We start from the raw sequence: 26,089 nt of genomic DNA, 5'->3' as shown, positions 1-26,089 counted from the left end.
AAAAGTTCTGCATAATATGGCTCTTGGTACACTTTATGCCCATATGACCAGCATAAGGAATGTCATGGGCTATTTGATTTCTGTTTGGTGTTTGGGCTATGGCTAGAAGTGCCAGATGGTAGGCTCTGGGCACTACCAACTGTTGCATTACCTCACCCTCTAGCCCTCCCTCAGGGGTCCACTCTGTATACAGTAATCCTTTGTTCCAATGTACGGTCTCCCCTTTTCCTTGAGAATCAGGTGTCTCCTTAGCTACCTCCATCAAGCCTCATAAAGTAGGTTCTGAAAGCTGAGCCTGTTTCAATTCTACCTTTCTGACCCTTCCCAGCTCCCTTTCTACCAGACGCCTGGTCTCTTCTGACAGCAGTGCCTCACTGTCAGCCTGGGTACTACCACTCACCTCTGTTCATGCAGTCACCCTGTCCACAGGAACATCAGTTCCTACCAGGATATGTGGCTCACTTTCAGGCTCCCTGCTACAGAGTAGCTCCCTCCCTGAAATAGCCGCCTCACTAGCCCCAGCTTCAGGTGTGGGGTCTGTCTGGGTCTTCCCTAGGCTACCTGATCTACATGCCTGACTGCATGTAACTGCATGCACACAAGGTACTGCATTATCAAACTCATTCCCTATTAAGACATCTGCAGGGATATCTTCAAACACACCTACCTACTTGCTTCCTTTTCCACCCTCCCAGTCAAGGTGAACCCAGGAAAAAGTTATTTGGAATGGGGTCCCCTCCTAAAGCTCTGACTGGAGAGGACTGCCCAAGCAAGTACTGATCCTTTTTAACCATTGCAGGCTTCACAATGGTTATGTCAGAGGCTGTATCTCTTTTAGCAGTGGCCTATCTTCCATCCACTGAGATAGGATACAAACTCTGGTGATAGTTTGGTACCCTTATTGTCTCCAGACAACTTACCACTGGCATGCTGTTATTCCCACTTACTGGCTCCTTCATCTTTTGTTGCCCACCTTGCGTCAGTGGACATTTGTATTCTACAGGGCCCCAATGGTTACATTTAAAACCTTTAACCCTTGTTCCTGGCCATGTACCTGAACTAGTGTCTTCCCCTGTTACTGGTGTATTCTGTTGGGGTGGTGTAAGCTGCCCACCATGGATTCCCCTTACATCCATTTGCAGCACTGGGTATCCCCTTCTTGTGCGGTAGTTCCCTGCATGCTAAGTAGAGATTCCCTTTTCTCCCCAGCTCACCTGCAGAATTACACTCCCAGTCTGCCAAACGGATTCTCATGTCCTCAGGCAAAGTACTAAGGGCTTGTTCCCTCACCAAAAGGTCTGTAAAGCCCTTCAAAAATGTTGACCTGACACCCACTCACCCGCCTATGAAAATATGTGCTTAACTCAGCAATAAAATCACACATGCTTTCATCTGTCTTGCTTCTATGCTCACAAAACGTTTTTATGTAAGCTTCAGATGTTAAATTAAATCATCCTAGAAAGCACTGTTTTACTTTATCATAGTTTAAATAATCAGGATCAGACAATTTAGAAACAACAGTTACAGCTTTACCATAGAACGATATAAATTTGTTAGTAGAATTCACTGCAAAAAGACCTTGACTGACAGTTATTTGCACTACACTAGTCTTTATCCGCAATTTATGAAGACTAACATTCCTAAAGGTCAATTTATTAGGGCTAGTCGAATGACTAGTGAATATAGTGATTTTCTGGACGAAATTGATTTCACCATTTCCCTTTTTTTGGGAAGAGGATATTATGAAGAAAAATTAAGTACAGCCAAATTTGTTATGGATAATCGAATGACACATTATGCACCTATATTACATGTTTCTTATAGTTTTTCAAAAACTATGAATAGGGGCGATACACCTATGCTTAACGAATTATGTAAGTTTGGTAATAAAATATTTTGGAATTTGAATATGACTTTGGACAGTGGACCTATTAGAGGCATTATATAAGACAACTGGAAGATAGTGGAGGGTAACCAGGACCTTTATATGACAGGTGGCCCCCATCCTCAATTTGTGTATACGAACCATTACAATTTAAAATCACTTTTTGAAAAAGATAAAGCTATACAGAAAGTAACAATTCTTCATACTAATAAGCCTTGTGGTATGTTTAAATGGGGATGTTGTAGTGCATTTAGGTATATTTTGGAGGAACATTTTGTGAACCTATCACATTTGCCAGACACCACATGAGTGCCGGGCCATTTCAAGTGTAAAACCAAGGGTGTGATTTACATTGGGATTTGTTTTTATTGTACTGCGTTTTACATAGAGATGACCAGCCGTGCTCTTTGTACAAGGAATAAAGAAAATTACTACAGTATTAAAAAAGGATAGCAAGAACGCTTTTCATAAGCATACTTTGAAGTGTCCTAATTTCAACAAGTTCTTGTTTTCTGTATTAGAACAGGGTGTACATTACTTGAGGGGTGGGGATTTTAAGACAGAGCTGGAACAAAAAGAAGCCCTTTGGCAAATCAAACTTAAGTCTGATCAAGAACCTGGGTTAAATGATGTAGTCAACATTAAATGTTAAAGAATTGTAGGGTATATCTGAGTAAGTAAGTTTTAATTGAAGTATGTCTTTTTACATGGCTTAATGTGTGATGTCATTTAATTGTTTGATTAAAGTTCATCTTTCATTGGTTAATAGACATATTTAAACTAATGGTATTTTTTGTTGATTTTATCATTGTTTTCTGATGATGTTTTAGACGAAAGTGGAGAATAAACTGTTTACGCTAATATTATGTGCCTCCTTTTCTCAGTCATAGTTCCAGTTTTTGTGTTTTTTTATATGTACACATGTACTGCCCTACTCTCCCTGCACAGATGGCACCACCTCATAACACCACAACAGATGTAAAAGTAAGAAGCACAAGAACACATTTCAAATCATACCATTCAAGGAAGTAAGTTGTCTTAATCCTGTTGTTACCACAGTTTCCTACTAAGATATTAAAATAAAACAGCTAGTATTTAGTCTATGCTGGCCCTTCCAGCACCACTATTATGAAACAATCCCCTCAGCACAGTTAGGTTGCTAAATGTGTCAGACAGAAATCACAGCAATGCTTATTTCAGACAGATGAACAAAAGTTAGCTACTGTCTTGACAAATGTACTATAAAATAACCAAACATAAGTCCTGCCCCCAAATGAAATGCCAACTTACCTAAAGTGCTTTCACTGTGATCATCAGGATCAGGGGTATTGCTACGTAAACTGCGCATGTCTCCACGTCTTCGCTGCCTATGCCTCCTTCGATACTGAAACTCAGCATATTCCTGCATAAAGTACAAGACATATTATTACACACATTTTTGCAGCTACAAAAAAGAAATATTTTTAATATGACCTCAAATCTGCATAGCATGGTAAAAGCCATATTATTACTCAGATTATTTAACATTCTAAACATATGAAGGCAGACTAACAAAAAGGCAACCTTCGTCAAATAAAACTACATTATAATGAGAAAATAATATGCATAATATATGGTTATAATTATCCCTCCAGTACATACTGCAGTGCATGGGCTAATATTTCAAGCAGCAAGCGCTGAACTCAATTCAGCATTCGCACTCTAACAATCATGCAAAAAACAAAATACATTAATAAACATCCCTGGTTTATAATTTATTTCTAATCACTCATGGTACAGATTGCTTGCTCACGTCTCTCAGTATCAAAATATCCACAATAGCAAAGACATGGCTAGGGAATGACTGAAGGTGTGGCTTTGAGTGGTTGTGAGCATAATTAGTAACAAAAGTACAGCTACACAGGAACTTAGTAAATGTTGTAATCCCTAGTCACTCTTCAGAGCGTTGTTAAACAAAAATTATGTACTTAACACAAGGATGCATCTGTGTTACCTATTTTCATCTTTACTCAACCATTGGGTTACAGACCCAACCTTGGATTAGACTTCAGCCACTTCTCAGATTCTGGATCCATAGCTCAAGCTCCTCCCCTTACCCACAATGCTCTCCAAACCCCACATTACCTCAGATCACGTTTGCCCCCCTTGATATCAATATACAGAAAAAATAGGCCTGTAGCTAGTTCAAAAAACTCTCAAAACATGAAAGCAAAGGTATCTAGAGCTCAATTAGTAAAAGATCAAGTGGGTACACCCACAGGTCATACCAGAAAACCACAGCAGTAACTTCTGATGGAAGGGGGAAAGGTGGGAGGGTAGGCTGAGGAAGGATGATAACAGACAACACAGATACATCATTATGTAATAATGTAAAAAAATAAGTACCTAACTTTTGTATCTGATGTTGTCTTTTTTGTCCATTCCTCAACTATTTGGACATAGTCCCCAGCTAGTATAAACCCAGGGTAGTCTTATGGAAGGATATTTTGGACTACAGCAGAACCAAACGCTGTCCTATTACTAGAAAGGACATCCAACTTGTAATGAGAAAGGAAGGTATGAGCCCTGGACCAAGTAGCAGGGGCAAAAATGTCATCTATAAAAGTTCTGGATAAGAAGGCAGAGGAAGTGGATACTGACTTTGTGCATGAACTTGTGGTGGTCTTGGTAAAGTCAAACCATTTTGTTTATAAACATGAGAAAAACAATCAGTGAGCCATCTATACTGAGATGGTCTCAATTTAGCTTTTGAAAAAGAAATAAACAACTGATCCGATTTCCTGAAAGTTTTTGTACTATGGAGACAGAATATCTGCTCTCTGTATATATCCAACAGATGAACCAATTATTCCACTTCATTGGAGAATTTTGAGAAGACCACCAGTAAATTAATGGACTGGTTAAGGGCAAATTCAGAAGCTAATCTCAGGAGAAAGCAGGGGCTGATACGAAGAGAAACCCTGTATTTATGAAAGATAAGGCAGCTGGCAAGACAATGCCTGGAGTTCTAGATACTCATCTAGCAGATATAATAGCGAATAGAAAAATGTTGTTCAAGGACAAGAATTTCAAATGAGCTTTTGCCACAGGTTCAAAAGGAAAGTAAGTTAAGGCCTGGAGAAGAATTGTCAAACCCCAAAGAGGAGTGGGAGAGTAAGAACGCACCTTTGTGGAAAACTCTGCACAGCCTATGGGAGGCCAAAATCAAATGACCCTTACCTACATGATAATTGAAGATCACAGCCTGCTGTACCTTGATTATGGAGTTACTTGCTCTATTATGGGAAATGGAGTTAAAAAATTTTACCACCACTGGAATGGATGCTGAAATGGGATCTAGGTGTCTCTCGTTGGCCCGTATATAGAATCATTTCCATTTGCTCTTGTATATCTTCCTAGTGGAGTCATTTTGAGATGTACGGATGCATAAAACCTGGAAAGAAAGCCTGGACTGTTGATCCATCAAAGGAAGGGGGGAAACCATGTGGTTAACTTGAGGGCTTGTATGTCCGGGTGAGGTAGCCCGTATTGGTGAGACAGCAGATCTGGAGAGGGATCCATAAACAGGAGGAAGGCATAGAAAAGGGAGCCACACTTGTCACAGACAGAATTGAGCAATACAACAAAGGATAAGCATAAAGGAAATCCGGAGGGGGGGAGGGCAATCATGAATCAGAGTGTCTCAGTGTATCTCTCCCTGGGCAGGATCAGAGCAAAATATCTGCTGCAGTTCAAACTGTGGGAAGAGGTGAAGATATCACAGCATGTTTGGCACCACTGACAAAAAATCTGTTCGAGCACTGAAGGCGTGAGAGACCACATGTGAGGCATAACAACAGATCTGCACGGTCTGTAACCTAACTTCCCCGGAATGTGCGTTGATAAAGCAGTTGGAAGAGATCAACCACTGACACACCCTCACTGCCTCTCGACACAAGGGATAAGAGTGAGATTCCCCATTTCTTGATGTACCAGACCACTGACATGTTCTCTGTCTGTATGGCAATTGTCCTTTGAGGAAGAATGTCTTGAAAGGCCTGCAGCACTAGCAGAACTGTCCTCATCTCTACATCTCTAGGAACTTGATACGAAGGTTAGCCTCTAAAGGGGACCATGTGGCTTGGACTGCCTGTCCCAAATAATGCCCCCCACCCCAGCTGGGAAGCCTCCTTGGTCACCATGGCCTTGGGCAAAGGTAGGACAAAGGGATGACCCTGAGAAACATCTGATGCATGAATCCACTAGAGACATGTTGCTTGCAGATCCTTTGTGATTCAAATCAGAGAGGTCATGGGATTTCAGTTCATAGACCACTGTTCTGCTAGTGTCCACTGCAGTACTCTCATATAGAATCTTGCCAGAGGCAGAAGGGTTATGGAGGCCATCATCAAACTGAGGAGCTGAAAAAAACAACCTAGCCTGAGGTGATTGGAGAGATAAGAGGTGTGTCGTATGTTGTAATGTACAAAGGATATAAAAAAGTATATATACCCCTGTTAAAATGTCAGGTTTTTGTGGTATAAAAAAAATAGACCACAATAAATGAGTTCAAAAGTGTTCCCACCTTTAATGTGACCTATAACCTGCACAATTCAATTGAAAAAACAAACAAATCTGTTAGGGGAAAAAATATAAAAAATGTACAATAAGCTGGCTGCCTAAGTGTGCACACCCTTAAACTAATACTTTGTTGAAGCACCTTCTGATTTAATTACAGCATTCAGTCTTCTTGGGTACACACCTGCCATCAATGAAAGAGACTCTGATTAACTCCAAATAAAGTTCAGCTGTCCTAGTAGGATTTTCCTGACATTTACTCAGTTGCCTGCTACAGCAAAACCCATGGTTTGCAGAGAGCTTACAAAGCATCAGAGGGATCTCATTGTTGAAAGGTATCAATCAGGTGAATAGTACAAAAAAATTTCCACAGCATTAGATATACCATGGAACACAGTGAAAACAGTCATCAAAAAGTGGAGAAAATATGGGACAACAGTGATGTTGCAATGAACTGGATGTCCCACCAAAACTGATGAAAAGACCAGATGAAAACTGGTCAGTGAGGCTGCCAAGAGACCTACAGCAACACTGAAGGAGCTGGAGGAATTTCTGGCAAGTACTAGTTGTGTACTACATGTAACAATCTCCCGTATTCTCTATATGTCTGGGCTATGGAGTAGGGTTGCAAGACGGAAGCCTTTTCTTACACAGAAAAACATCCAAGTCAGGCTAAAATTTGCAAAACAATGCATCAAGTCTCCCAAAAGCATGTGGGAAAACGTGTTATGGTCTGATGAGACCAAGGCTGAACATTTTGGCCACAATTCCAAAAAGTACCTTTGGTTCAAAAACAACACTTTGCATCACCAAAAGAACACAATCCCCAAAGTGAAGCATGGTGGTGGCAGTATCATGCTTTGGGTTTACTTTTTTCAGCTGGAACTGGGGCTTTAGTCAAGGTGGAGGGAATTATGAACAGTTCCAAATACCAATCAAGTTTGGCCCAAAACCTTCAGGTGTCTGCTAGAAAGATGAAGATGAATTTCACCTTTCAACACAATGACCCCAAGCATATGTTCAAATCAACAAAAGAATGGCGTCACCAGAAGAAAGCTAAAGTTTTGGAATGGCCCAGCCAGAGTCCAGACCTTAATCCAATAGAAAATTTGTAAAGTGACCTGAAGAGGGCTGTGCACAAGAGATTCCCTTACAATCTGACAGATTTGGAGCACTTTTGCAAGGAAGAGTGGGCAAATATTGTCAAGTCAGGATGTGCCATGCTGATAGACTCCTACCCAAGAAGACTGAATGTCGTAATTAAATCAAAAGGTGCTTCAACAAAGTATTAGTTTAAGGGTGTGCACACTTATGCAACCAGCTTATTGTACATTTTTTATTTTTTTTATATTTTCCCCCTAACAGATTTGCTTGTTTTTCAATTGAATTATACAGGTTATAGGTCACACACTAAAGGTGGGAAAAGTTTTGGAATGATTTATTGTGGTCTCATTGTTTTATATCACAAAAACCTGCCATTTTAACAGGGGTGTGTGCACTTTTTATACTCACTGTAGATGTTCTGGATTGAGGGGGTCTTGCCACTTGAAAGACCATATCCAGAAGAGCACTTGTGAATTCCAGGACCTAAGTGGGGGAGGCATAAGGTTTGTTGAATATGACTGTGTAGATACTGATGGAGCAAGTAAATCCCTGGCATGCATTAGTAGATCCTGGTGGGAGCAGTGAGGAGCCAGTCACTGAGGTAAGGAAACACCCAGAATCCCAGCAAACTCAGGTGAGCTGCAATCATTGCCAAACACTTGGTGAACATCTGGGGGGGGGGGGCTGTGGTGAGACTAAAGGGCAGGGCTCTGAACTGAAAACAACTAGCCCCCAGCTGGAAAGGAAAGCATCTCTGGAACGGTCTATTTTTATGTGAGAGTACGCACCCTGGAGGATCAACTGAGCACATCCAATCGTTCTTCCACAAAAGAGGGAGAATGGACTGAACCGTGACCATTTGAAACTTTGAGTGCTTGATTCAACTGGCTTAGGTCGATAATGGCCTGAGGTCCCCAGTTTTCTTTGGCACCAAAATGAATTCCAAGTAAGTTTCGAACCCTCGTTTGTCTGGTGGGACCTCTTGGATGACTTTTTTTACTAACAGCTTTTCTATTTCTAAGGCCACATCCTTTCTCTGACAGGGTGGTACATCAGGAATATTTTCCTTCAATGTGTGGGGGGAACAAGGGAAAATAACCATCTCTGGTACATATTTTCTGCACCCAGACATCTTTGGTGATTATAATCCCAGGCTTCCTGATGCTGAGATAAGCACCCCCAACTGCCTCCAGAGTGGGGCAGTTGGGTAACCATTCAGGGGCGCTGAAAAGACTTCTGAAAAATAGACCTGATACCTTGGTTTTGGGGGCCCCCTCTGCCATGTGGGTGACATCTCCCATTACAATTCCCTTCTGTGCCACATGGGGATCTGTCTCCATAGCAGTCCTGGGAACCACTTGCAATTTTCAGAACCACATCTTTCTACCCCTTTTCTGGTTCTGTAAGAAGGTCCTTTGAAGGATAGAAAAGTATATGCCTATGACAGACAGGGTTTTCTCATCCTGCTCACTCCTGGAAAGGGTCTTTTCAAAACTGGATCTAAATAAGGTAGATCCACGCATTGATGAAGGATGTCATGAAGGGCTCTGCAAAGCCACATCCAGGCATGCCTCTTGATGGTAATGCCTGAGACTGCCACTCTTGAAATGCCTGGAGGCATTTGACAGAAACTGAAGTGTGGCCATTTGTGAAGAGATGGTCTTTTTAATTCTCTGCCAACATGGACCCTGAGAGGATTTGTAAAGTTTCTTAGTCAAATCCCTCTGGAACTTTCTAATGTGTGCCAGATAATTCAGCAAGCAAAGATTCATTTCCTGAATCTGTCCAAGGCCCTAGACTCCCTGTTGGGGGAGTGGACAGAAGAACCTTTCTCTGCAAGTTTCTTTTTGGTGGCTGCCACAACCACCATGGCATCAACTGGGGGGATCCCTGCTCCAGTGGGCACAGTCCTTCAGTGTAACTAGATACTTGTCTGGTTTTCTAGGAATGGGTTCTCTTGTATCCACATCCTTCCAAGCCTGACATGAAATGAGACCCACCATATCATCTACTGGGGGCACCAACAGAGATGCAGCTGAGCCAGTTCCATAACTATCAAGAAACATTGACTCCTCCTGGGAAGGGGCTTCAGAAGACCAATCACCTTTCTGTCTCAGAAGCTTGAAAATTTCTCCAAATAAGACTTCCTCTATGGGTGACCTGGGGGACACCTTTCTTTCATCAAAGTCAGTATTTTCTAACAAGGATTCCTTCAGAGAATGAATGAACCTCCTCTTGCACTTACACTTCCAGAGTGGGGCTTCCATACGAGGGATGTTCCGAGAAAGACCCAGAAGAGTGTGGGGAGTCCATAAGGACCATCTTGAGGCTTTAAAGGACAGGCTGCCCCAGCGAAACAGAATGAGCAAACTCAGGACCCACTGTAGACAGTTGCGGAGGAGGAGGAGGACCCAAGAGGGGGGGTGTCCTATCTCCAGTCATGTGGAAAGCTCTCTATACTGCCTCAAATGCAGAAGCTGATAAAGAGCCTAAGACTTACCCAAGTAGGAGCCAATGCTACCTAACTAGAGAAGCCCATGGAATCATCATGATCCTGCCTCAACGCAGAAGTTACAACCAAGCTGTTTACAGCTGAAGCCCCGAGGAGAAGGAATGGTTCTGAAAACTTCAGAGTCTACCCAATATCCCTGGATTTGGTGCCAAAGCTATGGCTCTGAGATCCCTCCATCTCCAACAAAGTCAGAACCAGTTGGATCAGAGAAGACACTGGAGTCAATGAAGGTCAGATCAAACATGGACAATCCCAGGATTCTCAGATCCAGTACCTCCAAAACTGAGGGATGGATCAGAATAGGGGTACTTAAAGGTGTTTGGGATGGTTCAAAGCTAACAGGTCCAATAGCAGACAGAGACATGAGTGCTTCCAAATGAATCTGAGTTCTGAGATATATTCTCATCGTTCTGTCCACATCTGTTTTGGACAGGCTACTGAGACCTGAAGGACAAGGTGGTGGATGGAGGTCTAGAAACTGTGTATGGTGTTTCTTGTAGAAATGGAGAGTGCAGTCTTGATGAAATCAGCTCTGGAAAAAACTCTGTTATCTACGGGAGGAGACTTTGCAGAAGAGAGTGTCAGATCTGAAGAAGTAGACAGATCCAAGGCCTTCAGGATTTTGGCTGGTGGAGCCGAGTGAGGACAGAAGTCAGGAGAACCCTTCTTCTAGACTCAGTATTTTTCTCTGGGCTTTTCCCTTTTCTTCAACCCTGAGATTTTTCTGCTGACTTCTTTGCAGAAGGGTAAGCTCCAGACACTGAAGAAGAGGAACCAAACAGTAAACCTAGAAATAAAGAATAGTTCTGTAAAATCTTAACACAACCATAGATGTCCTCCTCTTCCACGTTGCAGTATTCATAACATGAGGGATTCCCCATCTAGGTGACCTGAACGCCTAGTCAGTATACCAAAGACTTTAACTAATGCAAGGTAGGTGTGACAATGTACATAGGATAGCAGCTGACATAGGCCAGAAAAGTGACATCTGAAAGTATCATCCAGAAATGAATGCCCCAGTCAGAACACCAGGCCAAGGTTAGGAGGAAAAGAAAATATCATAAAAAAAAGCATGAACCAAGGGGGAAGGAGGGTGGAATAGAATACTGCAACATGGAATAGAAGGACATCTATGGTTATGATAAGATTTTACACAACTATTCTATGTCCTTCTATTCCTATGTTGCAGTATTCATAACATGAGGGAGAGTACCAAAGCTCATGAAAAAACAAAAAAACAAAAAAATCTTGCTTTTTTCCCACTTTCCTGAGATTTAAAAAAGTTCAGTTACAGGCTTGCTGTTCTTGAACTGTTTGTAAGTTTCTGTGAGGCCATTTTTTGCTTGGGCTAAAGGGAAGTGTCTCTGTTGATCACTGGCAGTGAAAAACATTGAGCAGCCTGCCTGCCCCTGTGGGAGTGGTTACTGACTTGAAACTGTAGTTTTATTGGCCATTTTGGGTCAATTCCAAAACTCCTTCATCTTCCTCTCTTAAAACCCTCTTTTGCACTGTTTTGCACATTTTTGTGCAAAGCGCAACAGCGGGCAGCGCCGCCTAATTGGGTTTAAACTATTCCTGGCTCCACAAAGTCTGCTCTTCACTTTTTCCCTTAGAACTGCTCTATCTCTCAATTTAAACACCATATTCTCATTCTAAGGCCCTTCACTGGTCCAATTAAGTAATCCTACAAGTTAGCACTATTAAACCATAAGCACTACTTACTCTTACACTCTCTACGATTACCCTGTCCTCTATTGGTCCGTCTTAAATTCAGTTTCCCTATATTACTCTAGCATGTCCAAAGGTCAGTCAATGGTTTCCTCTCCAGTCCAGCTGGTGAATCTGGGAATTTTGAGGCAATGTTACAACTGTCTCATGTACACGGGCAACCCTCTCCTCCTCCAAACAGGTTCAAATATATGTGAGAGATGCAACTATTTAGCCAAAATGGAGGCTGAGCTCTCTCATCTCAAAACTGGTGTAACCAGTCAGGAGGAGAATGTAACCTCATACAACACAATTCCAGTATCACATAGTCCCATCACATCAGCGAACCAAACACATAAATACACAAAAACATACTTGGAGGCTCTAAATAAAAATCTACCTAAGCAACAGAGACCTCCAAAGCAGACATCAAAGCAAACGCTACCTCAAAACAAAACACACACAACACATAACCCACAAAGTCAGTGTGCCAAGCAGCCACAGCCCTTAAGGCTGAATAACACACCTGATACTCTTGTAATAGGTAACTCTATTGTCAGACACACTGACATCCCGCTCACCAGGCTGAATAAAGAGAAGGTCACGGTGAGCTGCCTGTCGGGTGCTAGGATCCGCCACATAACGCAAGCACTCAGGTCACTCCAAAGCAAATACAAATATGACTCAGTCATTGTACATGCTGGTGTGAATGACCTGAGACGTACCTCCCTGGACTAGAGACATAGAGGAGCTCTCTGATCATGTAGCCCAGGCTGGTATGACCCTGACCTTGAGCAGCATCTTACCCTCACCTAGAATGATGCCACAGTACAAAGACAAAATGATCGATTTTAACAATTGGCTAAAATTTTGGTGTCATTCAAAGGGGATCCAGTGTCTGTCAGCCTGGGATGATATGCTCGACAAGCCACGTTGCTTCGCTAGGGACGGCTTGCACCTGTCACCACTGGGCTTTCGGATATTGGCAAAGGGTCTTGCCACCCCCCATAGTGCCTTTTTTAGGCAAGGCTCAAAAGTCAAACCCACCCCCATAGACAGCACAAGGAACAAGAAACTAAGGGTAATGCTGCTAAACGCCAGAAGTCTTAACCTCAAGATGCACACACTCGAAGCTCTCCTCAGTATGGAGAACACCGATATCTGTGCAGTGACAGAAACCTGGTTCAAGACTCCAGAGAGCACCCCAGCACTACCAGGCTATACCTCATATCATGCTTTTCGGCCCCATAACCCGGACCGAACCACAAAAGGAGGGGGAGTTTCCATATTTATCAAGGATATCCACACCTCCAGGTTAGTGGCATTGCACGAAGTATCGGAGACCATCCATGTGCAACTAACAGTGGGCAAGACTGCTTTTCAGTTTATAGCATCCTACAGACCACCCTCTCAAACTCAGGAATCCCACTCGGCTTTCCTGAAAACATTGAAGAACATGAAGATCTCTCCAAACACCATTATATTGGGTGACTTCAACTACCCAAACATTGACTGGGAGCACTACTCAAGCCCCAGCACCTTAGCCCAAAGGTTCCTGGAAATTATAAACTCAAATGCTATGGAACAACTAGTCACCACTCCCACAAGAGTGGACAACATACTAGACCTGATCATTACCAACATGGGGACTCTATGCTCCACACCAGAAGTATATCCCTCATTGGTAAGATCAGACCATAAACTAATTTCACTGGATGTCCACATCCCGACCCCACCCCCAGCCTAGAAAACCACAGTGAAAAACTTCTCAAAAGCGAATTTCTCACTTCTCAAAACCGAAGTGGAATCCTTCAAGGCCCCAGGGCCAGTGGAAACTACGGCCCAAACTGCAGAATCCTATATAAACGCATTCTACGGACATCTCCAGGAATGCATGGATCATGCTATCCCAAACAAAACCAAGACCCAATCATCCAAAGGCAGGCGTCCAGTCTGGTGGACCCCTGCCATAAATAAACTGTACAACAGAAGGAGGAAGCTACTACATGACAGAGCAAAATCCCTAATAGGAAAGGCATCTCTGATCAGTACTAGCAAAAATTACGATCCCTCATAAAATCCTCCAAGGCCAGCTTCGAGAGAAAAATTGCACAGGACACCAAAGACAATCATAAGGCTTTTTTCAGTTATGTTAGAAACCTGGGATGCAACTCCCAGACTTGTTCTGAGTTGATTCTAAGCGACAAAAATACACAGAACCCACAGACATCGCCAATATCCTGGCAGACAGGTTCAGTGCAAACTTCTGCACCCCCCCCCAAAAGAGCAAGTATCTATCCCGGCAGAGGGCTGCCTCCCAAGCATCTCTGATGCTCAGGTGAAGGCTGCCCTCTCCAAAGCAAAAAACACTGCTTCCATGGGACCAGATGGCGTCCCAGGTTGCGTCCTACATGAACTCCAAGAGGAACTAATCCCTCAAATAAAACAGCTATACAATCTCAGCTTCACTACAGGATATGTGCCCACAGAATGGCGTACAACAACAGTGGTCCCACTCCACAAAGGTGGAGCCTCTACGGACCCTGGAAACTATCGCCCCATAAGCCTGACTAGCTTAGTCTGCAAGGCTATGGAGAGGATCATCATGGAGCTCATAAACAAAGACACTGGGGACCTACAGACACTAGATCCTACCCAGTTCGGCTTTGTCAAGGGCAGATCCTGCCTTTTGAACCTGGTTGACTTCTTCAAAACAGTCACCAAAGCCATAGATGAAGGGAAGGTAGTCCACACAGCCTATCTGGACCTTGCAAAGGCATTTGACACAATACCCCACTCGGGCATCATAGATAAGCTATCCAGCTTAAATATAAACCCCTATGTCACAAGATGGGTCCAAACTGGCTCAAAGACAGAACCCACAGAGTGAGAGTTGCTGGAGCCATGTCAGACTCGAAACCAGTCACAAGTGGCGTCCCACAGAGTTCTGTCCTGGGACCACTCTTGTTCGGTATATACTTTTCCGAGGTACAGGCAAATGTGGGAGGACTATGGCTCACCAAGTTCGCAGACAACTGCAAACTGGGCGCCATAATCAACTCTCCAGCTGACACAAACATCCTTCAAAAAGGTCTCACAGAGACAGATAACTGGTGCCAGTGCCATGGTTTAAAGCTAAATGCCAAAAAATGTATAGTCATACCCTTTGGCATAAACAATGTGCCCACAAATTACCACATAGGCGGAAACCCATTAAGTACAGAGAAAGTTATTAGGGACCTGGGGACCCAAGTTGATAGCAATCTCTCCTTTGAAAACCACATTGCCAAAGTGGTTAGAAAGACCTTCTACATAGCCCACCTCATCACGAAGGGTTTCACATCTAGATCAAGAGAGGTAATCGTGCCCCTTTATTCATCCCTCATCAGTTCCATCATAGAATACAATGCCCCTTTTGGGATGTACCTTACCCGACACCTGCAGCAATTAGAAAGACCCCAAAAGTATCTCACCAAGAGGATCAAGGGTCTCAAACAGATGCCATATGCTGCTCGGTTAAAAAAACTCCAGCTCTACTCAGTTGCATACCGCCTACTTCGAGGCAATCTATGCCTGACATACAAAGCTATGTCAAATCCAGAATTAATGGACATGCTCCACCTCAGTAAATCTAAATCCCTTAGAGCCACATGCTCGAGGGACTTGAACCTCAGCACAGAAATAAATAGAACTTGCTGGAGGGACAGGTTCATAACCCAGAGGCTCCCTTTGCTCTGGAATAGAATTCCAGTTCATGTGAGGCAGAGCACCTCACTGAATCTCTTCAAGAAGAATCTCGATAGGTGGATGGGGGATCGTAGGTTTGTCCCAGGGATTGCTCCCGTGTCACTATTAGACAGAGGCACAGTAAACTAAACCTTAAAAAGGGCACAGTATACTCAAATCAAGGGGTGGCGTAAGCCATACAGAATCGGGCTAGGCTTATAATTGCCCCAGGGCAGATAGCCTAGTATGAACCTATGAACCTATGAGTTTGGAACAGAAGTTGCCTCCATGAAACTATGCAGGACTGCCTGCCAAAGCCTGCTCTGGATCTGAAGAAATTGTTCAACTTGTAATGTTTTGTGAAGGTATATACACAGAAGACCATGTAGCTGCTTCCAGAATAGAGCCAGAGTCAAAAACCTTTGAAGTAGGCCCCAGAGGGCGCTACAGCCCAAGTGGAATGAGCTTTTACTGAGGAAGTGTGTCTTTCCATGGAACACACAGAATGAAATGGTCTTAGAGATCCAAGTGGAAATACTTTGTTTAGAAACGTATTCCCAGCACCTTGGGATGAAAGGAGACAAGAGATGCTCTGATTTCCTAATGCACTTGGTCTTCTCTAGGCAAAATGTGAGTTGTCTATGCACATCCAAGGTATATAGCACCCTTTCACTAGGATTCTGAGGGGAAGAAAAGAAAGGAAAGGGACAAGTCATTAACCACTTTAGGCCTGAAGGAGGGGTTAGTACGGAGTGAAACCCTATCCTTGTGGAAGATGAGAAAAGGTTGGCAAGCCACTAAGGCTTGAAGTTCAGAAACTCTTCTAGCAGAGGTGATGGCTACCAGCACAGTAGTCTTCCATGTGCAAAACTTCAAAGAAGCTGAGACTGCAGGCTTAAAAAGGGCATCAGTAAGCTTTTCAAGTACATAACTGAAATCCCAGGGAACTGGTTTCTTGGGAGGTTTGATGTGAAGGATGCCTTTAAGAAAGAGCTTAACCTCTAGCCTAGAAGCCAAAGGAGGAGATAGAGACAGACATGCAGAAATGGCAGATAGGTGGGTTTTAACACAAGGGTAAGCCAATCTGGCCTTAAGCAGCTCACACAAATATGAACGAACTAGGGATATGTCCACTGAAAATGGATCTAGCCATTTCTTCAGACACCAGATGGAGAACCTCTTCTATTTGGATAAGTACAATCTCCTAGTACTGGGTTTCCTGTCCTCCTGCAGGACTAGAAGCACATCCTCAGGAAAAAAAGGTATTGCAAAGGGATCAGAAGCCTATCACCCACAGAGTCAGGCTCAGAGTTGTTAAATGTGGGTGGATAAGAGATCCCTTGTTTTGTGCAAGAACATCCACCCTGTGAGGTAACTTGTGATGACTACCCTTGGCTAGCTGCAGAAGAAGAGGGAACCAGTACCGTCTTGGCCAACAGGGGGTCACCAACAAGACTTTTGGTTTATCCTGCTGTATTTTCAGCAGAACTTTCTGAATGAGTGGGAAGGTGGAATGCATAAAGAAACATCTCCTTCCATGGGAATGACGCGGAGCATCTATCTTCATTACCATAGGATCTGGGACTCTGGCACAAAATTTTGGAAGGTGACTGTTCAAGGGAGGAGGCAAAGAGATCTACTTGAGGAGTACCCCACTGGTGGAGAATGTCCAGAAACACATACCTGTGAAGCATCCATTCATGGGCTTGTGTCATGGAGCTGCTTAGAGTGTCTGCCAGAACATTTTGAGCTGAAGGAATGTAAATGGCTAATAATGTGACCGTTGCTTGAGAAGCAATCTCACAGGCCTGAAGGGCCAGCCTGCACAGCAGGGATGATGATGTGCCCCCTGCTTCTTCACATACCAAAGGCTGTGAACAGTTTCAGGGGACCTGGGCGGAAACAATACTAGAAAGTTTGGAGAGCTAGAATCAAGGCCCTCATCTTTTTGGTGCTGATATGTTTCCTTATGGAAGGAGACCAAAGGCTTTGGACTTTTAAGTGTCCCAGGGTTGTCCACCACCCCATGTCTGAAACATCTGCAAACAGACCCTGCACAGGATACAGAGTGTGCAAAGGAAAACTTGGATTCAGACACATTTGTTGAATCCACCAGTGTAACTCTTTCTTCAGACAAGGGAGGAGGGGAGAACAAACTCCAGAGGATGAGCAGGCTGGCACCAGAGTGTTTTCAGATACCAATAGAATTTTTGCATGTGAAGTCTGGCTAAGGGTAACATGGGGATAACAGGTGTCATGGACCCTAGCATTCTAACAAACTCTCTGGCTGACACTGAAGTTAGAGGAAGCAACTGTTGGAAGTAGGTCAGAAGAGACTGCATTTTTTTGAAGAAGGAGAAAGGCCATCATAAAGTCTGTCCTTATTCTGCAGCCCAGGAAAACCTGATCCTGAGAAGGGATGAGGGAAGACTTGTAGTTGGCAGTGAATCCCAGGCTTTGGAGCAGGGATATGGTGGTTTGGAGGTTCTGTTGCAGAATGTCTGGATGATTTGCTTGAATAAGCAGGTTGTCAAGGTAAGGATAAATCAGAATTCTGTGAAGTCTACAAAAGGCAATGACAGGAGCCAAGCAATTTGTGAAGACCCCTGAAGCTGTGGCAGGTTAAAAGGGCAAAGCACAAAACTGAAACTGAGAGGAAGCAACAGAAAAACGTAAGAACTTCATGAACAGAGGATGAATGGAGATATGAAGATATGTGTCCTTGATATCTAAAGAAACAATAAAGGCCTGAGGAAGCAAAAGAGGGAACAGAGTCTGGAGAGTGAGCATGCAGAGGGTAGGAACATGAAGAAAAAGACTGAGTTTGGACATATCTAGAATTGCTCTCCAATGGACCATCTTTCCAGGGGACTAGAAACTTCCTGGAATAGAACCCTTTTCCTCTTTCCAGAGGGGTATCTTCCTGAATGGTCCCCTGAGAGATCAAGTCTTGAAGCACCTGAGGGAAAAGGAGTTGGTCTTGAGGGGGTTGAGGGATGCCAGTGAAAGGAGGGATGGATTTCCACACCATGTAGTAGCCACTTTGGACAATAAAAAGGACCCATTTGTCTGTGGTAATGCTTTTCCATGAAGAAAGCGAGAGAGGCGCTGGGAAAGAGCAATGTTGGAGAGATTGGGCAGGTAGTCGCAGCCTACCTGGCTTGTCAGGAAAGGGGGGCTTTTGAGTGGAGGTTGGTTGAGATTTGCCCGTGTGTCCCTTTCTTGTGAGGGAGTGGAGGAGTGTGGGTCTTTTCCTCACAAAATGAGGTTTGGAAGGATAATTCGTATGATACTTTGGGATTGGGGACACAAGTGCTTCAGTTCCTGTAACTTTCAGTTTTTCCTGTAGAGATTTGAAAATGGCAGCAGCATTAGCACCAAAAAGAGAATTGTCAAGAGGTGCATCCATAAGTTTCGCCTTGCTAGCATCAGGCAAAGGCTGCAATCTTAGCCAAGATTATCTCTTTAAGGACAGATCCAGATGCAGCTGATCTAGGAGACACCTCAGTTGCATCATAGCTACACTTAATGGTGTGTCTACTTACTTGGGAAGAGGCTGTCAAGAGAGGCGAAAGCTGTGCCTTGGCTGCAGAATCAGGAAGATCTGTCAACAGCAGTGAAGCCGGAGAAAGCAAGGTCAGAACATACTTAGACATATGAGTATGATAGTTAATGGCCCTGAAGGCCAAAATGGAGGATGTGCAGACTTTTTTTACCTATCCTCCCCATCATCTTGCTGTCTTTATCTGAGGGAAGAAGGGTAGTGGAGGGCAAAAATCTGGAAGACCTATCTGCAGACAATGAAATCACAGCAGGATCTGCAGGGGGACATTTGAAAAGAAATTTTCTGTCCTCAGGGACCTTGTAAAACCTGTCCGGCCTATTTGGAGCTGGAGGTTGTGAATCTGGATTTTTGGACGCAGAAAGAAAATCATGCTGGAAGGCATGAAGCACAGGTGGAGTAGCTGAAGGAGAAGGGGAGTTCATAGGTTCATAGGTTAGTACTAAGCTAACTGTCCTTGCGAGCCATTTTAAGCCTAGCCAGTTATCCCTTGTGAGACTCAAACCATGCACCCTTGTGTTTGTAAGGCAAACACCTTAACCATTAGGCCACTCTCCCAACCCCGTCCATCTTAAGAGGTTATAGTACCTCTTATGAACTTCTGAAACTTGGGAGCTTTTTCACTTTAAAAAGTCTCTCATCCTTGAGACTGTTTCTCCAAAGGATATGCCTTCCTCAGGAGAGTCCCAGCCGTTGGAATCAACTTCAGGGGAAGCATCTCCCAGGGGAGAGTCAATTTGTGCTGAGTAAGCCAGAGACTCATCTGAGGATGAAACCTCTTCTTCCTCATAGGCCTCCCAGTCCACAGCAGAACTCCTATGTAAAGTGGAAGGAGGAGAAACTGGAGTAGGAGTTTGAATAGAGGAAGGCCTTAGTGCTAGAAAAGCATTAAATATTCCCTGAGAAAAGGCTTGCCATTCTGTGGAAGGATCCTGAGAGAAGAAAACATGTTTTTGTTTCTTTTAAGGGGAGGATCAACCCTAAGCTGGGATGGATGTGCTGATGTAGGCCTGGGTTCCGGCACAGACATCGGTCTGTCTTCAACAGCTAAGCCAGGAGAAATATTGCAAGGAACATCCAAGGAAGTGAGTCGCGGTTCCCCCTTACCATCCTGAACGTACGCCTACAAGGCCTCTGTGGACATGCTAATGGAACTCTCCTTAACAGCTTCCAAACTGGTTCCTACTACAGGAAGGGAACACGACACTGAACGGACCTCCGGGCCTTCACTGCCCTCGAGATGGACACCCAGGTTCAGAGGCGCAGCTAAAGATTCAGGCCTAACCTTTTTAATTTTCTTCTTTGGAGGATCACTGGATAAACACAACATACCCTCCATTGCAAGCGCTAGTCACTGGCATCTCTGATTCTCAACATAGATGTTCAGGGCAGAAATAGACTGCACAGCATCTTGGGGACAAATGTCTGACAAATCGAGCAAGCCTCATAGTTGTGAGTGGACCCCAACACTGGTCCTGGTTATCTTTGTGTGGAATCTGTCTCCCACAATGGCACTTGCCTTTCTTGAATGACATTAACCTCGGAAAACATGCAGTAGCAAGAAAAACACAAATTCCCCAATGGGGCATTTATCTGAAATAGTGGTGATCAGACAAAGGTAGAAGATGGCATTTAGACTGGCGTCAGAGAAGTTCTGAGGATGGTATGGGCTGCTATCCTATGTGCAATGTCGCATGTACCTTGTAGTAGTTAGTCTTTGGTATACTGGCTGGACGTTCGGGTCACCTAGGCGGGGAATCCCTCATGTTATGAATACTGCAACATGGGAGTAGATGACATCCAATTCCTATCAACAAACAAAGCTCTGTGACTGCAGCCTGAACAGATTTCACATTCAACCTGAGAATGAGTCACCCTTTAACAATACACACACTGAGTGGGGTTCAGAGTTGGGTATCTTATGTTCCCATGAAAAGCTATTTTTAAATCCAGTAGGTTTGTCCTACATGTTGAAGCCAACAAAGAAAACCAATAAGGTAATACATTAATACAGCAATATAGTAAAACAAAAAAAAACCAAGACAGCAGAACACAATAACACCAATGATAGTAATGAGAAAAATCCCAAAATTTGAGATAAAGAAACAAACAATGATAAGCAAATTACTAGCTTACTAGTAGTGAAAAAAGAAGAAAATAGGGAAAGGTGCAAGGCGTAAAAGGAAGCAACAACACTAACAATTATAAAGCATGCCCATCTTGTTTTTTTTTTATTTTGATTTAACAGAGGATGCAGGAATGAGAAAAAGTCAAAGATCATAGTAAAAAGAAAGTTAATTAAGTACTGCTCTGGTTTTCCCACCAAGCAGTACTTAATTAACTGAGCTGTTAATCATTTAAATCATTCTTTAGAGCCTCCTGGCTTATTTTCTGTTTTAAACATTCTTCCAGTGTATCTCTGCTATTTTTCGGCTGTGCTAAATATTCTCTTGAGTTTCCTGCTGAAACTAGGGTAACTAGTAGCTGTAGCATAGTCAGATCTAGGCCAGCTGTTTCTGAAACTGTTTGTAGTGTTTTTTTTTTTGTTCTGAGCACATTTTCCAGGCCATCTTGGATTGGAAGGGGCCTATCTGCACTTTTGCGAGAGAACTGTGTTTGACTGCACCTGACTGGTAAAGGGATTGGAATAAGCATCCTCATTGATCCTTTTAGAATTTTTTTTTCAAGTTTTAGCTTTTGGTATTTAGGGCCTGCATCTGAGCAGGTTTCTGTTTGTTTGTGGATCGCACAGCACTGTGCACTATCGTGTGAATGTGTGCCAAAACCGGACAGTTAAATTCAAAACATTTTCCCTTAAGAACCAGGCAGAAATATCTATTCACAGAGCTCCTCCGTGACCATTTCTGAAAAGCACAGCCCCAGTGACAACAGTCGTCAACCTAGCATTATGGACAGTTGGACTACCTTTGTTTCTCCTGCCAACCTTGTTGACTTGGGTATCTTGAGGCAGTGTAGCAACTGTCTCATGTACACAGACAGCCCTCTACTAATAACGCAGTCTAGTGCAGAGTGCGAGAGATGTATTTACATCAAGAATCTAGAATCCATGCTCTCTCTTACTCAAAACAGTAATGCAAAGAAGGTTGTCAACTCACTCACCACTACATATTCACACAGTACCACTATTCATACACATACCACTACTCATGCACACAGTACGCATCAAACACGTAAATCCACATGCATGGAGGTTCTCTCAAAAAACTTAACAAAACACCAGAAGATCTCCAAAACATAAGTTTGCTACAGCTAACACAGTCTCCACAGCACCCATGACACATAGCAACACCAGTGTCTCACCCACCAAGCCCGTAAGGCATAACACTCAAAAACTAAGTTTTCTTGTCATTAGATGCTCAACAGTGAGACACACGGATCTTCCACTCACCAGGCTGGAGAAGGAGAAAGTCACTGTCAGCTGCCTGTCTGGTGCTAAGATTCACCAAACCATGCATGCACTCAGGTCTCTCAGCAACAACTACCGTTATCACTCTGTCATAGTTCATGTTGGTGTGAATTACCCAAGACGTACTTCACTGGACTATATGAAGAGAAACATGGTCGAGCTCTCTGAGTATCTGTCACAGGCAGGTATGTCCCTACCCTTGCGCATCATACTACCCTCACCTAGAATGATGCCACAGTATAAACAAAAAGACTGATTTCAATACTTGGCTTAGTTTTTGGTGTCATTCCAAGGGGATCCAGTCACTGTCTGCCTCGGAAACCATGGTCGACAAACCTCGCTGCTCTGTCAGAGACAGTTTACACCTGGCACCCCTAGGCTTTCGGCTGCTGATAAAGGCTCTTGCCGCCTCTATAGTGCCTTTTTTAGGCAAGGTCTCAAACAACATTACCAACAAGAAATTAACCAATCAGAACAAAATAAGGGTCATGCTGCTAAATGCTAGGAGCTTAAACCAAAAACTGCACTCCCTGGAAGCACATCTATCACTAGATGATGTAGATGTCTGTGCAGTCACAAAAACCTGGTTTAAGGCCTCACAGAGTACCCCGGCCCTACAAGTCTACAATGCCTTCCATACCTTTAGACCGCAATGTGTGAAAACCAAAGGAGGTGGTGTTTCAATCTATATTAGAGATAAATTCACCTCATGTCTAGTTAGACTGGACAACTCCATGGAGTTACTCCAGGTCCAGGTTATGGTGGGTAAGACCCACATTCAAGTCCTAGCCAATTATAGATACCCGTCCATGGGTCACGATACCCACAAAGCCTATTTAACCAAACTGAAGACAATCCAAATTTTACTGAATATACTGGTTATTGGAGATTTAATTATCCCACCATAAACTAGGAAACCTACTCTAGCCCAAACTCGCTAGCACAAAAGTTCCTTGACTTTGTGAATTCAAATGCCCTGGATCAAATTGTCCATACCCAGACAAGAGGAACAAACATTCTACATCTGGTCCTCACTATCATGTCAAACAGATGCACTGCTGAAATGTTGGACACTCATTAGTTAAAACTGAACACAAATCAGTCACCTTCAAACTGACACTAACAAAAGAACTCACAAAGGGTGAAATCAGACTAAAAAAGCTTCACACTAAGGCAAACTATATCCTCCTAGGTGAAGGTATAAATGCATTTCAAGCCCCAACCAGGCTGCAAGTGGTAACTACACCAAAGCTTAAACTAAAGCCCTGTAAAATCACTTGCATAAGTGTATAAACTTGGCTGGACCAGTTAGAATGAAAGTCAGAGCCCAAAGTAAAATCAAGCTGCTATGGTGAATTTCCAGCATCAACACACTCTACAATAAATGCAAAAGGTTGCTGTCCTAGAAAACAAGGACCCAACAATGGAAAAGCACCCTTTCTCAGCCTTAACAGGCAAATAAGATAACTTGTCAAATCTTCCAAGAGCTCCTTTGAGAGAAACCTAGCAACTACTGCCAAGGATAACTATAAGGCTTTTTACAGCTATGTACGTAACCTAAAGGGTAGGACCCAAGCATGTGTGGAGCTGGAGGCCAACGGTATCACACACACTGAACCCACAGAGATTGCAAAACTGCTAGTGGATAGGTTTGGCAAACATTTTACTGCCTTATCCGCTCCTAACTTACAGGTCAAAACTAAAGGGATGTAGCTGACCAAGTCTGCAGACGACTGCAAAATAGGTGCAATCATTGAATCCCCAAATGATGCCAGTATACTCCAATATGGTCTCACACAGACCATCAACTGGTGTGTTAGTCACGGTCTCAAACTGAATGCAAAGAAATGCATCTTCATTCCCTTCAGCATAAACAATGTCCCTTCACACTATCAAATCAATAACACCACCCTAAGTACCCATGAAGTGGTAAGGGACCAGGGTTCACAGGTTGACAGTGACCTTAACTTCGACCACCACGTGTCTACCATTGTAAGGAACACTTTCTACGTAGCTCACTTGATTAGAAAAGGCATCTCCTCGAGAGCAAAAGTTATAACCCCCCCCCCCCCTATAATTGGCACTTATCCGGCCCATAATTGAGTATAATGCCCCATTTGGTATGTACCATAGTAAGCACCTACAGCAATTAGAGAGACATCAGAGGTTTCTGACAAAGATGATCAAGGGCCTCCAGCATGTGCCTTACACGGACTGACTAAAATCTCTGTCACTATACTCTGTATCATATAGACTTCTTAGGGGAGACTTATGCATGGCCTACAGAGCAACCCAAGATCAAAACCTAATGAACTTACTGCATATCCGTAAGCATATCCGTAAATCAAATGGGTCTGAGGTTACCCATTCCAGGGACTTAAATATGGCCTGTCTGTGAAAATCAGTTATCTCCTAAAGCATGGGCCATGTCAACTACATTTGATGCTGGAAGCAGCAAACGAGATCTGAGGTAATGTAGGGTTTGGAGAAGATTATGGGTAAGGAGAGGAGCTTGTGATATGGATCCAAAGTTTGAGAAGTGGCTGAAGTCAGATCTGTGGTCAGATCTGTAACCCAAATAGGTGAAGAACAGATGAAAAAAACATCAGACTTACAGTTGTTACAGAGAAGGTGAAATGTCAGGGTGTTATGTACAGATTTCTGAAAAATTACTGTTTCTCAATGCAATGGACTTCCACAGTATGCTATAGGTTCAAAGGTTTATACCAGTGTCTTGATCTCTGTAAAGGACCACATGCAGCCCAGCCAAGGATCCCACCAATTTATAGTTCATAGGTTCACAGTTACTCTATGATAGCTCTCAATTTGCAGTCATCTGTGAACTTGGTCAGCCAAGGGTCCTTGATATTAGCCTTTACTGCCGTGAAGTAGGTGCTAAATAGGAGTGGTCCCACTACGAAGCTGTGTGGTACCCTGCTTGTGACTGGTCTCTTAGTGGAGGTAGTCTCACCAATCCTGACTTCCTGGATCCTCTCTGTGACCCAGCTACCAATCCAGTGAGTAACATAGGGGTTTATACTCATTTCGGTGATTCTGTCAACTATACCTGTGTGGGGTACTGTATCAAATGTCTAACCCATGTCCAGGTAGGCAGTATGCATAATTTTTTCCTCATCCACTGCTTTGGAGACTTTCTCAAGGAAGTCCACCAGGTTTAGTAGGCATGACCTTCCCTTGGCAAAGCCAAAATGGGATGGGTCCAGTACCACCTGAGGCTATAGCTGAAAAGTGACTCAGGTGGTCCTGACAAGGTCATGTTTAAAGCTATTTAGAAAGCATCCCAGGATACTGTCATGGCCCACTGATGTGCTTTTGGCCTTAGCAAGTGCCGCCAGGACATGCTCCCTGTTAATATTTGGGGGAATATAATAGTAGATATTTTATGGGGGGAGTGGGGGGATGAAGTTTGAGGTGAATCTGTCAGCCAGCAAATTCACTACATTGATTTGCTCAGTTAAGGTGGCACCATTGACCACCAGTTCTGCACACTGATGTGTGCTGCCTTTGAGGTTTTAGACATAGCTGTAGAAAACCTTGTGGTTGTCTTTAGCTTGTGAGGCTATCGTGACTTTGTTATTGGCCTCATTG

The 26,089-nt window shown here is 43.4% G+C and overlaps 1 protein-coding gene across 1 annotated transcript in view; it reads right to left on the bottom strand.

Annotated features, from left to right (window-relative positions):
- The window catches only part of ANKIB1 (ankyrin repeat and IBR domain containing 1), a 2,275,843-nt gene that overhangs the window by 82,900 nt on the left and 2,166,854 nt on the right, over positions 1-26,089 (bottom strand). Inside the window, 1 exon segment of the mRNA XM_044067672.1 lies at positions 3,176-3,287. Coding sequence (XP_043923607.1) covers positions 3,176-3,287 — 112 coding nt within the window.

The sequence above is a fragment of the Protopterus annectens genome, chromosome 3.part1 (assembly GCF_019279795.1).
Source record: "Protopterus annectens isolate FY-2018-M chromosome 3.part1, PAN1.0, whole genome shotgun sequence".
NCBI lineage: Eukaryota > Metazoa > Chordata > Ceratodontiformes > Protopteridae > Protopterus > Protopterus annectens.
The sequence above is the reverse complement of the archived record's forward strand: the minus strand, read 5'-3'. Positions and strand labels throughout refer to the sequence as shown.